Raw genomic sequence first — 14,447 nt, 5'->3', positions numbered from 1 at the left:
ATGTTCTTCCCGTGCATGCGTGGGTTCTCTCCGGGCACTCCGGCTTCCTCCCACGGACCAAAAACATGCTCATTAGGTTGATTGGTGACTCTAAATTGCCCCTAGGTGTGAGTGTGAGTGTGAATGGTGTGTGGATGTGCCCTGTGATCGGCTGGCGACCGGTCCAGGTACCCCGCCTCTCGCCCGTTGACAGCCGAGATAGGCTCCGGCCCCCCCGCGACCCCGAAAGGGATAAGCGGCATAGAAAATGGATGGATGGTGTTACACAGTCAAAAGTTCAGCACTGAGGGCATCAGGCACACCCTGAAAGGTTGAGCGGAGCATGAGTTTCCTTCCTGTGCTGGCTGACAGTGAAAGTGGAGCAAAGAGACCTCAGATGAAAATGAAAAATGTGAAACTTGAACCTTGAAGCTTTGCTCTTTTTCCATGTTGTGTAACATTTGAGATGTCAGGTCTGGTCACCTATCACTGCAGGTGTATATCGAACAAGTGGAAACAGATGCCCTCCATTCATTCTGCTGGTGTCATAAAAGCATCCAGCTCAGATTTGTTCTCAATTGGAGATGTTTTTATAACAATCAGTCAATCAGGACATCCTTAAAAAAAACATGGAGTCATGTGTTTTAATATTTCATTCAATGTAAAACATTATATATCTTGAGTTAGGGCTTTAAACATATTAAAACAGAATATACTGTATATACACTACCGCTCAAAAGTTTGGGATCACTTGCAAATCTCTTTGTTTTCCAAAGAAAAACACATTTTCATGCATTTCACAAACAAATTTTTCCATTTCACAAACATTTTTATCCATTTCACAAACAATTAAAATTAATCAGATGATTTTCAAAGAATGATCTACATTTTTGCATAGAGGCCTACTATCAACAACTGTCAGTCCTCTGCATCAATGTCCTGGTATGGCTGCTAATCCAAGTTAATCATTTTATAAGGCTAATTGATTATTAGAAAACCCTTTTACAATTGTGTTGCACAGCTGAAAACCATTGAACTAATAAGGGAGCACGAAAGGGAGCATGGCATTCTTTAGGTTAGTTTATTGTCTGAAGCATCAGCAGTTGTTTGTTTACAGGCTCGAAATGGCCAGGAAGAAAGAACTTCCTTTAGAGACCCGTCAGTCTATTGTTGTGCTTAGAAAGGAAGGCTATTCAATGCGGGAAATTGCAAAAAAAAACTTAAAATCTCTTACCATGCTGTTAACTACTCCCTTCAGAGAGCAGCACAAACTGGGTCTAACAAGGACAGAAAAAGGAGTGGGAAGCCCCGATGCACAACTGTGCAAGAAGACAAATATCTGAGAGTGTGTAGTTTAAGACAAAGACGCCTCACAGGTCTTCAACTGGCAGCTGCACTAAATAGTACCTGTCAAACACCAGTGTCATTATCAACAGTGAAGCGGTGACTTCAGGATGCTGGACTTCATGGCAGGATTGCCAAGAAAAAGCCATATCTCAGACTGGCTAATAAAAAGAAAAGACTGAGATGAGCAAAAGAGCACAGGCATTGGACACTGGAAGAGTGGAAGAAGGTGTTGTGGACAGATGAGTCCAAGTTTGTGGTCTTTGGATCAAACAGAAGAACATTTGTGAGACGCAGAACAAATGAAAAGATGCAAGAACAGTGCTTAATACCATCGGTCAAGCATGGTGGAGGCAGTGTGATGGTCTGGGGGTGCTTTGGAGGTGGAGGTGGAGGTGGAGGTGGAGGTGGATTTGTACAGGGTGGAAGGGACCTTGAGGAAGGAAAGCTATCACAAGATTTTGCAAAGCCATGCCATACCCTGTGGACAGCACTTGATTGGGGCCAATTTCATCCTAAAACAGGATAATGACCCAAAACACACCTCCAAAATGTGTCAGCAATATTTAAAGAATAAGCAGTCAGCCAGAATTCTGACTGTAATGGAGTGGCCAGCACAGTCTCCAGATCTAAACCCTATTGAGCTGTTGTGGCAGCAGCTTGACCGTAAGGTACGGATGAAGACCCCATCAAGCCAATCCATCTTGTGGGAGATGCTCCAGGAAGCATGGGGTGAAATCTCATCAGATTACCTTGAAAAATTGACAGCTCAAATGCCTAAGGTCTGCCAGGCTGTAATTGCTGCAAAAGGTGTTTTTTTTTTTGATGAAAGCAAAGTCTGAAGTACACATTCATCATTTCCATTAAAATCATTATTTCTAACTCTGACAATGTCATCATGTCCTGTTCATTTGTTATATTTCCTATTCAGACTAATCTCATGTATGTTGCCATGGAAAACAAGAAAATTTCCAAGTGATCCCAAACTTTTGAGCGGTAGTGTAAACTGTCAGACAGTGTGGGATAACATGATTTAAGTCACGTTAGCAGCATGGCTCTAGTGATGGTGATGCTTGTCAGGTCTGTCAGTCTGCTGGTCAAGACTGAAACATCTCAACAACTATTTGACAAATTCAGCAGAGCTCCTAGCTTAACATTTCCCATTTTCTCCTGAGACAGTCCACTTGAAACTGAGTATGAGAGCTGTACAAAAGGTCCCTCTTAAGGACTAATTACCCTGTTATCACCACATGTTCCTGATTAGTAGGTGAGACGTCACTTGAGGGCTAACTAGCCAATCACTGGTGAGAAGTGAGCAAAGGTCTGTTTCACACAGAGTGATTCGGAGCTCTAGTTGGTGAACATTTCATATAATTCAACATTCAAAGCCCCTGAGGGGATTCGTCATGCCAGAGTGTGTGAGTGAGAAGTGAGGTAATTACCTTTTCTGTTGTATTTGGGATTGAATTTCAGATGAAGCCTTTGAGTTGGACTAGTTATTTCCGTGTGATGTTTTGAAATGCTCTGTGGTATCCAGAGACTTCTGTGCATGTTTGCTTAACGAGTCTCACATTTCAAATATGTAACATGAGGATACAGATTTGCACGCTTACTTACCTTACAGAAATGTGTGGTGCCAGTGTAGAGTGTCCTAATTATGTCCTCACCTTGCAGTTGTAAAACCACCAGATGACAGCGTTAGCTCTTTTCCTGCAGCATAGGAAACAGAATGAATCCTCTCTATTTGTAATGGAGTTTGTGCAGGCTGCTTGACTGACTTGACAGAATCAGAATCAGAAAAAAGCTTTATTGTCAAGTATGATTTTACACATACGAGGAATTTGTTTTGGTGAGGTTGGTGCATGACACATCTACTGAAAATAAGCTATTAAAAATTAAATATATAACAATATAAATATATACACAAGTCACTTTACAGGGAGATGTTCTCATCTTTCCCACATGATTTGGCCATATTCTCTGCAGATCTGCAATCACGTGAGGGCAGAACTCCAAAGTTTTAATGCAGCTGAACTTTCATTTCCCTCCACAGAACACAGATTTATTGCAAAAATGTAGCTCTGACACACGTTTGATAGTTCCTGTACATGATGGCACTTTCAGTTGAAACAGATCGGTATTAAAAATGTGCTACAATGAATTAAACAGGTCTTAAGAAGACTTAGGTTGAACTTGATGAACCGTTAGGTTGAACTTGATGACATCCTGTCACACAGAGAGGACTGTGTTTTCCAAAAGAACAGAAATATCGTTGATGGTTTTGTTTTGCATTCTATTTATTTCGCTTAAGTTCTGACACAGCGCACACATCATCATTACCATCATCATCATCATCATCATCAGAGTATTTCTTCATGATTTTTAAGAGATTTTCATTGCGGACAGTCCCAGCTGTTAAAAGCCTCCATGCGTTTTGTACCACTGAGCTCTGGCAACAACATCATTGGAGTAGTCTTTGCCTGTTGTGTTTTCATCCACATGTTCATAAGAATGGACATTTCCATCCCCCATATTGTAGGCTGCTATCCCTCCTGCAGAAACAAATACAAGTGAGAATGAAGCTAAGCAAAGCCTGCAGAGAGTCGGTGCATGTGTGAGTCTACTGGCTAAATCAAACCTTTCAGCTGCTTCTCCTTGCTCAAGCCAGAAAATTTGCCTTGCATCTTTCTGATGAAATACACCAAAATCCCAGTGGCTTGGGAGAGGTGTTGCTCACTGTCCCATGCACCCTGTGGAGTGTGATTACCTCCTTTTGGATTAACATCAACCTACAGGAATGAGAAAACACGCTGCTATCATTGTATTGTAATGTGAGGTTTTACCAAGACGATGTGTGGAAAACAGTAGTATCTATTACAACCTGCATCAATCCCCAGGCATTATACTCTCCTCTCCCTGCGTCATAGTCGCCCCAGCCATTATGGAGTGCATTTCCAGCCCTGGACTCTCTGGAGATGATGGCAGCAATGAGAGCGGGGTCGATTCCATATTCACTTCCCACTGTGTTGATTTCAGACCTGTAGTTTTCCATTCTGCCTGCATCTTCTTGTGCCATGGCGTGTGATGCCCTCACACCTTCAGATACAAATCAGAGGACATGATAAGGCCTCAGTGCAACAACGTAATTTTTTCCCCCTGCCAGTCCATAGATATTGAAGCACTGTGGATGCAGACAATGAAGGCAATTGAAGGCTCTTGTTTCTCCACTGCAAAGTTTACCTGAAAACCCCAGGTTATCCTGCTGAGATGTTTGCCATGAAGCACCAGAAGTTTGAATGTCCATGACGTTTCCATAACCTGCAAATGTTCCATTTATTAGACTATTTTTCATCAACACAGCTACACATCAACATTAGCACAAAGCATGAGGACTTCAAGACAACTTCCGTCACATAAACCTACACATCTTTACAACAAAGAACAAAAGTAGTGCTGCGTGCCTGGCACAACAGATGCTACGAAAACACAAAAACAGAACGTGGTGAAGGATAAATAAAGTGTGTTGTTACAATGTCACCTTTGAAAATATAAAGACTCAGCACAAAGACTGACTATGGTTCCGTAAGAAAAAATATTCCAGTGATTCGTTCTTGAGTGTTTATACCACAAGCATGTTCACAGATAAAAGTAAAGTTCTAACAACAGTAAAATGACACAAGCACCTACCCATCTTTCCTGCTTCCACTTCTGATCCTCTTCGGATTGAAACTGGAAGGTGAGATCTGCAGCACAGTGTCCCTCTGTCCACTTTTTGGTGTGTAAGCATGCAGGGTGCCCAGTTTTAAAGCCGACGCGTTTACTTTCGGTTTGATACTGACTTCCTCGCCTAGTGTGCTATTCCATTTCTCGACTGAGGAGGGGGTTATTCAGCAGGCCTGGATGGAGGGCGAGGGGAGCAAGAGGGGAAAACATCTGACTTCCAAGAAATAGCCCTGACTGTCTAACAGGACCAGGATCACTACAGCTTACTGCAGCAGGCTGTAAACTAGGCAAAGTTGTAAATGCAGCTGCTCCCCCTGGATTGCCTATGGAGCGAGTGGAGAAAATCATGACATTAATGAAACATGTCAGATGACATCTGTGGAGATGACCTCCATTCGTTCCAGTCTTGCCTCAGTGCTTTAGAAAGCAACAGTTTCAAGAAGCAGTTAATATTTTCAGTCAGATTCAGGATTCAACAAACGAGAAAACCAGAAGGGAAACAAATCAATGCAGGGTATGACCATATACAAAGTTTACATAAGAGCAGAAAAAAAAAACACTTATAAATACATACAAAGTTATTCATGTCATTTGTATAATAATGTTTGTTGGGTATGCTTTACTTTGAGGTATCCTGTATTTATCTGTTTTTCCAGACCATTATCATGAATATCCACCAGTACATCTATTAGGCAATCAATACCCCTTGACTCTTTATAAATGTGTCCTGACAGACAGAAAAGTGCGAATACTGCTGTCACCCACCACACTAGCTATGATTAGTTTTTACTCTCAAACGAGAGCCCTCACCCTCTCCTCACTCTGTTTGCATCGTAGGCTGGGCATGTTTATTGGCTAGTTTCAGTTTCACTATGACTGCCTAATCTTGCCTCTGCTCTCCAATGCAGAGGTGTCCCTTCCTCAGGCCTGACTAGTTGGCACATGACTATAAATCATGAAAAAACACAATTTCAGAGTAACTCCAGAGTGTAACAGACACAGGGAGGCTTTAAGTCTGAAATTATTCATTTGACAGAGCAAATTAATAATGATTGGCAACAATAAAGATATCAGCCAGTAAATTCACTTTATAGGGAGATGTTCTCATCTTTCCCACATGATTTGGCCATATTCTCTGCAGATCTGCAATCACGTGAGGGCAGAACTCCAAAGTTTTAATGCAGCTGAACTTTCATTTCCCCCCACAGAACACAGATTTATTGCAGAAATGTAGCTCTGACACACGTTTGATAGTTCCTGTACATGATGGCACTTTCAGTTGAAACAGATCGGTATTAAAAATGTGCTACAATGAATTAAACAGGTCTTAAGAAGACTTAGGTTGAACTTGATGAACCGTTAGGTTGAACTTGATGACACCCTGTCACACAGAGAGGACTGTGTTTTCCAAAAGAACAGAAATATCATTGATGGTTTTGTTTTGCATTATATTTATTTCGCTTAAGTTCTGACACAGCGCACACATCATAATCATCATCATCATCATCATCATCATCATCATCATCATCATCAGAGTATTTCTTCATGATTTTTAAGAGATTTTCATTGCGGAGAGTCCCAGCTGTTAAAAGCCTCCATGCGTTTTGTACCACTGAGCTCTGGCAACAACATCATTGGAGTAGTCTTTGCCTGTTGTGTTTTCATCCACATATTCATAAGAATGGACATTTCCATCCCCCATATTGTAGGCTGCTATCCCTCCTGCAGAAACAAATACAAGTGAGAATGAAGCTAAGCAAAGCCTGCAGAGAGTCGGTGCATGTGTGAGTCTACTGGCTAAATCAAACCTTTCAGCTGCTTCTCCTTGCTCAAGCCAGAAAATTTGTCTTGCATCACTTCGATAAATCCTACCAAAATCCCGGTGGCATGGCGAAGGTGTTGCTCACTGTCCCATGCGCCCTGTGGAGTGTGATTACCTCCTTTTGGATTAACATCAACCTACAGGAATTCAACAAACACTGCTGTTATCATACTGTAGTGTGAGTAGAGGTATTCATTCCACCAACCAATCGGCAGGTTCTGAATTTTTCAGGTCAATCAATCAATCAATCAATCAATCAATCAATCAATCAATCAATCAATCAATCAATGCATTCTTATGGAAGCCCAGTATTCATGTTAAAAGATGTTTTGACCCATAAGCCTGTAGTGGGTATCAGGCTCTATAGCCCTGACCTCATGTCCCTTTGAGCTGCCTAAGAAAATAGCAGATAAACTGCAGCGTGACCTCGCCTTATATCTACTTTATATCTGCTCAGATTAAACTACAGTGGCTGAACAAACTGGCTTGACAGGCAGCTTCATCTGAGTGCCACAGCCCACTCACTAGTCCAGCCACCATCATTGTACAACTGTTTCCACTATACTCACCAATGGCTACTACTTAGCAACCCCTCTGGTGCGAAAAAGGTTTCATGAGTGACGTCCCTTGACGTGTTCTACATGGTTTCAATATGAATTTGTCTGCAGGCAACTCTGCAGGGTCATCAGGTGGGCTTGGTTGACTTGGGCCCACAACAGGCTGAACGTCGCGGTGGTATAAACTCTCACTGCCGTAAGTGCTGAAGTGCATCTGAATGATGACACAATTGCTCAGTTTAGAAAAAAAACAATAAACAATAACTGAACTGAATTGAGTGGCTTGATTCGAATCAGCCAAGTGGTGTGTGATTTCCACCTCTGAACATGAGCCCCGACCAAGAGGATGTGTGAAAAACTATGGTATTTATTACAACCTGCATCAATCCCCAGGCATTATACGCTCTTCTCACTGGGTCATAGTCTCCTTTGCCATAATGGAGTGTATTTCCAGCCCTGGACTCTCTGGAGATGATGGCAGCAATGAGAGCGGGGTCAATTCCATATTCACTTCCCACTGTGTTGATTTCAGACCTGTAGTTTTCCATTCTGCCTGCATCTTCTTGTGCCATGGCGTGGGATGCCATCACACCTTCAGATACAAATCAGAGGACATGATTAGGCCTCAGTGCAACAACGTATTTTTTTCCCCCTGCCAGTCCATAGATATCGAAGCACTGTGGATGCAGACAATGAAGGCAATTGAAGGCTCTTGTTTCTCCACTGCAAAGTTTACCTGAAAACCCCAGGTTATCCTGCTGAGATGTTTGCCATGAAGCACCAGAAGTTTGAATGTCCATGATGTTTCCGTAACCTGCAAATGTTCCATTTATTAGACTATTTTTCATCAACACAGCTACACATCAACATTAGCACAAAGATGTCTATGCATGGATCTTTCAGTCAGTGCACTGACTGTAGTTTGACTGCAGATATATATAGATGGTTATTGTGATGTTTTGATGTTCTTGTGGGGGAAAAGGAGACTCTAGTATTGACTACTAACGTAATGTTTATTTTGTACTATTAGGCTTGCCATAGTTACAACGGAACATGGTGAAGTAAACGGTCAATTATTTTTCCTCTTATGACTTTAGTTGGCCAGAAAACATGTTTGCCTGTGAGTTTCAGTTTCATACAGTCATTTTGACATTGAATAATAAGAACACTAGTGTTGAATTATTTTTTTAATGAATCTAAGTCCGTTCTAAATGTGTGTTTTGATCGTATATGCTAACTGCTAGCATCATAATGGAATTTCCCATATACGTTAGCCACAAGCTAGCGCATTTGTCGCTATACAGTTAAAACAGCTAATATAACAATATTGTTCTTTAACAACATCTGTTATTGAATGAAATACTGATAGATGTATTCTTGTATGTGTCTAGTTTTACAGTGCTTCCCGAGTAAAGATTGGAAGAAAAGATGAAAGCTGCTTCACTCTTTATCTTGGGGAAACCGTTAGCTATCTGCCGAGCTGATGTAGCAGGCGAGGCCGTGTCACACACACACACACACAGAAGCGGGGGCAGAATAGTTATTGTAGCTGCAAGCTTCATGATTATGCTTACAGTCAGATCAAATAGGCTCGTGTTTGACCACTGCAGAGTTTACCTGAGTCGTCGGCCTGGCTTGAAGTTGATGAATCTTTGAAAACAGAAACAAAAAAGTACCATAACATACAAAAATGTTAATAACCAGACTACTGAGCAGCACAGACATAGTCCAGACTGCTGCAGAGTTTACCTGAGTCGTCGGCCTGGCTTGAAGTTGATGAACCTTGGAAAACAGAAACAAAAAAGTACCATAACATACAAAAATGTTAATAACCAGACTCCTGAGCAGCACAAACATAGTCCAGACTGCTGCACAGCTTCAACACAAACATTCCAGTATTTCCTCTTCAGGGTTATGGGTTTATACACCACAAGTGTTTATGGATTTTAAACAGCACAAGCTCTTACCATTTCCCATTTTCTCCTGAGATGATAAGACTGAATATGGTTCCATAAGAAAAAAATATTCCAGTGTTTCGTTCTTGAGTGTTTATACCACAAGCATGTTCACAGATAAAAGTAAAGTTCTAACATCAGTAAAATGACACAAGCACCTACCCATCTTTCCTGCTTCCACTTCTGATCCTCTTCGGATTGAAACTGGAAGGTGAGATCTGCAGCACAGTGTCCCTCTGTCCACTTTTTGGTGTGTAAGCATGCAGGGTGCCCAGTTTTAAAGCCGACGTGTTTACTTTCGGTTACATACTGACTTCCTCGCCTAGTGTGCTATTCCATTTCTCGACTGAGGAGGGGGTTATTCAGCAGGCCTGGATGGAGGGCGAGGGGAGCAAGAGGGGAAAATATCTGACTTCCAAGAAATAGCCCTGACTGTCTAACAGGACCAGGATCACTACAGCTTACTGCAGCAGGCTGTAAACTAGGCAAAGTTGAAAATGCAGCTGCTCCCCCTGGATTGCCTATGGAGCGAGTGGAGAAAATCATGACATTAATGAAACATGTCAGATGACATCTGTGGAGATGTCCTCCATTCGTTCCAGTCTTGCCTCAGTGCTTTAGAAAGCAACAGTTTCAAGAAGCAGTTAATATTTTCAGTCAGATTCAGGATTCAACAAACGAGAAAACCAGAAGGGAAACAAATCAATGCAGGGTATGACCATATACAAAGTTTACATAAGAGCAGAAAAAAAACACTTATAAATACATAAAAGGGAATGTAGAGGGTCTGCTCTGTGTACTCAGCACATGTAAGGAGGGCCCACAAATATGCAAGGAGGGGTGCATAGACTATATCTATGTACAGAGTCCAGAGTTTTGTGCTGAATATCTGCTAAGCATTAGCATGCTAGCATTGTACTTGTGAGAATGTTTGCATGCTGAAGTTAGCATTTAGCTCAAGTCACTGCTGTGCCTAAGGGAAGCCTCACAGAGCTGCTAGCGTGGCCAGATGCTTGTTTGACAATGCCACAAAAAAAAAAAAAACTAAATAAGATAGCATTTCATAACAGCATTATGAGTTCAAACACACTGCTAGTTACATTGTTTCTGAAATGAGCAGCTGAAATACAAACTTGTGAACAAATCGATTCCTGAGTTGCATAAATACTGATCATGACCTACTTTTTCACCGCTCTTGCACCATGAGTGAATCTCTACATGCACATAAAGCCTGTTTACATTTATACAAGCCTAGACACATACTGTACTCCACAACTTTTTACTTATAGAATAATACCATGGGGCAGTGACAACTGAAAGGTGATGCACAGTTGGTACAGTTTATAAGAAATGGATGTTTTACATTAACTGCTGCTTCATCAACATGACTCATTTGTTCCACACATGTGTGATAGCATGAAGGGGAAGTTTTTTTACTTTTCCCCACACATTAAACATCAGTAGCCTTGATCCCATCAGTCTCATGCGTAGCCATAAGCTTATCATTCCTCATAGTTTGTACTTTACTGTTCTGCATCGTGTGCACATCACTCCAGATACAAAGGGTAACAATGGAAATCATGCCTCAAGTCCATAGATTTCAGCAAATGATGACTATAATAAAAGCCCATTAGCTGTTTAGGAGCTTTCTTTCATATCATATGCTCTTCAACATTTGATGACTTTTTTTCCTAAGATGTATATGAACACTAATAATAATTAGAATAATAATGCTACATTATACATAAATCGTGCTTTCCAGGACACTCAAAGATGCTTCACAAACAGTGTAATGTATAAATGATTTATAACACAATAGCACAGCATCATGATGTCTGTAAATACAGTCTTTTTCATTAACGCACCTGCACATCAACATGAGCACATAGCATGAGGGCCTGAAGGTATTTTATTGCATCCACAAAAACTCACTTACTGGAAACAGATGTCAGTGATTTTTCACTTGTGTCCTTGGCTGGAAACATACAGAGACACAGTGTTGAATAGCTGAAACAATTCATTGAAAGATTTCTGTAGGTATGATAATATTGCTATGAGCAATATATGGTGTATTGGTGCAACAAGTGTGAGAATGCATGGCAGGTAAAAGAGTGAATATGAAAATAAAAGTAACTGATCAAATGAGAAGGTTAAGATGAGAAAGTGCTTAATATGGAACCATGTTTTAGTTCAGTAATCAATGACTGATAAAAGCTGTTGTGAAATATCTTCTGTGGCCCTGACACTCTTACGTCACTTGGACTTGAAGACCAAATATTGCTAACAGAAAACCTGTGTTAACAAAGCGCCACATTTTGAATGGGCCTTTGATGAAAGATGTTGTCAATGTTGCATATAGGAGGTGTATGATCCAGTGTTTTGTGCTGCTGCACAGATTATGCTCAGTCTTTCTCTATATGTCTGTTTGGTAGTCCACCAGACTTTATGGGCATCACCTTTGTGAGATTTATGCATTCTCTCACTCCTGAAACCAGATGTACGCCCTTGAGTTCTGATCTGACAGCATGTTAGCTGCTCTCCTCCAACAGCCCCAGACCCACTTCTTTAGCTCCGGACTGCAGGTTGTAAACAGGACATCTGAGACTTAAGCATGTTGATCATGGTTATAGCATGGTTAACAGTCTAAAGAGGCACCTCAGCATCTCACTCAGAAGACAAACAGAAATACTGCTGCTGCTGTGAGCTCACTTCACTGTGAGAGTGCAGGTTTCAAACCCTGGTAAAAGTAAAAGTATGCAAGTGTTATTTTTAAATATCATAAGTTAAAGTACTTGTGCAGAAAAATGGTCCCTGTGTTTTATTATGATGTTTGTGGATTAATAGTACAGCAGCTTCATCTCTTTACAGCTGACATGTAGATGTTTAATGGTGTGCTAATTTGAACCTCTTTATACACTGCTGAGTCATTTAATGCACAACAATGCATCATATCTTATAGGATCATCATATGTCTGTAGTGTTGCTGTCTGTGAGAACAACATATCTCTAAAAAGTCAACTTCTCATGAGCTTTGTGACTGTGGCTATTTTACAGGTCATCCAAGAGGACCACAGCTCTTGAGTAAATGTACTTAGTTGCATTTCATCTCTCTGACTAAGGCCTTATAACAAATCTTGTGTTTTGGATGGGGCCTTGTGCAGTCTGCTGTGTGCACTAGACCAAACAACAATTTAGTGACATGTCAGAGGTCAACAACAAAACACCTAAGAGGTGGAACAGCAGGACTGTTATAAAACACTTGTCACCTGCAGATGGCGCTGATGTCAATGAAATTATAACTTACTGTAAAAGCTTACCAGGTACAAATGAAAAAAAGTTAAAAATCTAAATGTTTACTGGTGTTTCTGGATGTTTGGTGGTTTGTTTTATGAGTGTAAAATCTGAAACGCTTTACTGACATGAACTGTAAAAATACATAAAACTATACATCTTATTGTTGCCTAATGGAGGTTTTTCATCTTTCTATTTTGCACCACACTATCATACGCAATTAAACAATTGTGTCAAATGTCCATCCTCAGATCTCCACCCAGAGTTCTCTGTTCTCAGGCACAGGCTGTTTGAGAAGCTGTCATGAGTCCTGGACCCTCTCATTAATCTAGTGTTGATGTGGCTTCACCTAGTGACACCTAGGTTCCCTGGCTCAGCATCCTCTCTGTGAAGGTATGGCGACTTGTCTACAGTATATCAGATGTTTGTTCTTGTTCTTGATCTGCTGCATCTTGCCGTGGTACGATGAACTCTACAAAGTAAACAGTCTGTTGAGTATAGCGGCACGGGTCAGGTCATTTAGTGTCGGCATGTAGGAAAAGTGGGTCAGGCTACAGTATGGAGCAAAATTATGGGAAAATGCTGGGGTCTGGCATTGGTCTGATGGGTTGTTATGTTAATAGCGATCTTTGTATCTTTGGGTTTTGAGACTTTACCTCAGGTCTCAGGAGGCTGGCTTGCTATTTAATGTCTTTTTACTGATGCCCTCTATTTTTTGCTATCCACTTTGCTGCTATTATACTGGAAATTTCCCCACTGTGGGACTAATAAAGGAATATCTTATCTTATATCTTATCTTATGGGTCAATTTCTGACATTTTATCCTCCAAACGATTAATTGATTAATTAAGTAAATGATTCACAGATTAACCAGTAATGAAACCAACTGTTTGTTGCAGTCCTGTCATGCTTATTTTGTTTTCATAAGATATCTGGTTCCATGTTATTTGCAAATGTGCACACTGACTGAAATTTGAGTGATATGCATGTTATTGTGTAAGTAGTTGTTTAGGCCTCTGTTTACTTAGTCTAGTTATTTACTGTGCTTTGATTGAAGCCTTTGCCCTCTTTCCTATTTGTGAGTAGACACAGCAGACATGTTTGATGAAATCATTCACCAGATAAAACCATTTAAGCCCAAGCTGTTTGGACTGTAATACTTTTAGATTGTGTTTTCTCCATGTTCTTTAGCTGTCAAATTACCTCAGTGAGGACAATAACATATCACAGTCTGACACAACACCCAGCCAGGTTTCTACAATAACATTCATTTGCTACTGTTGAAAGTCACTTTCCAAATTAGCTGCATTGATTCTGCTCAACAGCTCACAGCAATATCCACTAAAATGCCTTTTGCATTCAGCAGGGAGTGGTGGTATTGTATGATTAAGAAAAATGTATTGTATGCTTCAAATATAAAACATTAAAGACTATTCTAAGTTTGGATCAACTGATTAATTATCGGTCATAAAATGCCTTCAAGTTATGACAAAATTAGCAAGTGAGACATTTCTTCTGTGAATATAAAGTTACTCATTCACAAAGAAAAAAAAAAAAAGTTAAATGTCAGTCATTCTAAGGGTCATAGTTTACTTTGTAAAGTTAATGCTGGGGTAAAGCAATCACTCCAGACGTTGAATCAAAGCCAATATTGAAAAATGTTTGTTGAAGGCAGAAAAAGGTCTCTGTGTGTTTGTTTCATCTGGGCCAGATGTACATTGAATCCTGCCTATGAATGACTTGATGCAAATGAACGAGACAGGTATTAGAAACTAT

The 14,447-nt window shown here is 40.6% G+C and overlaps 2 protein-coding genes across 2 annotated transcripts; both read right to left on the bottom strand.

Moving 5' to 3' along the window:
* Positions 1–3,611: 3,611 nt before the first annotated feature.
* On the bottom strand, positions 3,612–5,354 carry LOC139337465 (lysozyme g-like). The gene is made up of 5 exons (XM_070972050.1): positions 5,011–5,354; positions 4,564–4,641; positions 4,205–4,419; positions 3,962–4,112; positions 3,612–3,875 (listed from the first exon to the last, which is right to left on the bottom strand). Exons 1-5 carry the CDS (start codon positions 5,108–5,110, stop codon positions 3,739–3,741), a joined length of 681 nt encoding a protein of 226 aa, XP_070828151.1. The 5' UTR covers positions 5,111–5,354; the 3' UTR covers positions 3,612–3,738.
* A 1,135-nt stretch (positions 5,355–6,489) lies between these two features.
* LOC139337438 (lysozyme g-like) lies at positions 6,490–9,724 on the bottom strand. The gene is made up of 7 exons (XM_070972003.1): positions 9,543–9,724; positions 9,175–9,207; positions 9,043–9,075; positions 8,162–8,239; positions 7,803–8,017; positions 6,855–7,005; positions 6,490–6,768 (listed from the first exon to the last, which is right to left on the bottom strand). The coding sequence occupies exons 1-7, from the start codon at positions 9,640–9,642 to the stop codon at positions 6,632–6,634; spliced, it is 747 nt and encodes a 248-aa protein (XP_070828104.1). The 5' UTR covers positions 9,643–9,724; the 3' UTR covers positions 6,490–6,631.
* Positions 9,725–14,447: the final 4,723 nt, after the last annotated feature.

This window comes from Chaetodon trifascialis, chromosome 2, assembly GCF_039877785.1.
Source record: "Chaetodon trifascialis isolate fChaTrf1 chromosome 2, fChaTrf1.hap1, whole genome shotgun sequence".
In the NCBI taxonomy this organism is placed as follows: Eukaryota; Metazoa; Chordata; class Actinopteri; order Chaetodontiformes; family Chaetodontidae; genus Chaetodon; species Chaetodon trifascialis.
The sequence above is the reverse complement of the archived record's forward strand: the minus strand, read 5'-3'. Positions and strand labels throughout refer to the sequence as shown.

What these genes read in the sequence shown, in the direction of transcription:
- LOC139337465 (XM_070972050.1), bottom strand. Translation starts at nt 5,110, where the DNA reads ATGCTTACACACCAAAAAGTGGACAGAGGGACACTGTGCTGCAGATCT. An exon ending in AGTGGAAGCAGGAAAGATGG is followed by an intron (nt 4,642 to 5,010) that starts GTAGGTGCTTGT and finishes GAACATTTGCAG; the next exon opens with GTTATGGAAACGTCATGGAC. An exon ending in CAAGGAGAAGCAGCTGAAAG is followed by an intron (nt 3,876 to 3,961) that starts GTTTGATTTAGC and finishes TTGTTTCTGCAG; the next exon opens with GAGGGATAGCAGCCTACAAT.
- LOC139337438 (XM_070972003.1), bottom strand. Translation starts at nt 9,642, where the DNA reads ATGCTTACACACCAAAAAGTGGACAGAGGGACACTGTGCTGCAGATCT. An exon ending in AAGCCAGGCCGACGACTCAG is followed by an intron (nt 8,240 to 9,042) that starts GTAAACTCTGCA and finishes GAACATTTGCAG; the next exon opens with GTTACGGAAACATCATGGAC. An exon ending in GGATAACCTGGGGTTTTCAG is followed by an intron (nt 8,018 to 8,161) that starts GTAAACTTTGCA and finishes TTGTATCTGAAG; the next exon opens with GTGTGATGGCATCCCACGCC.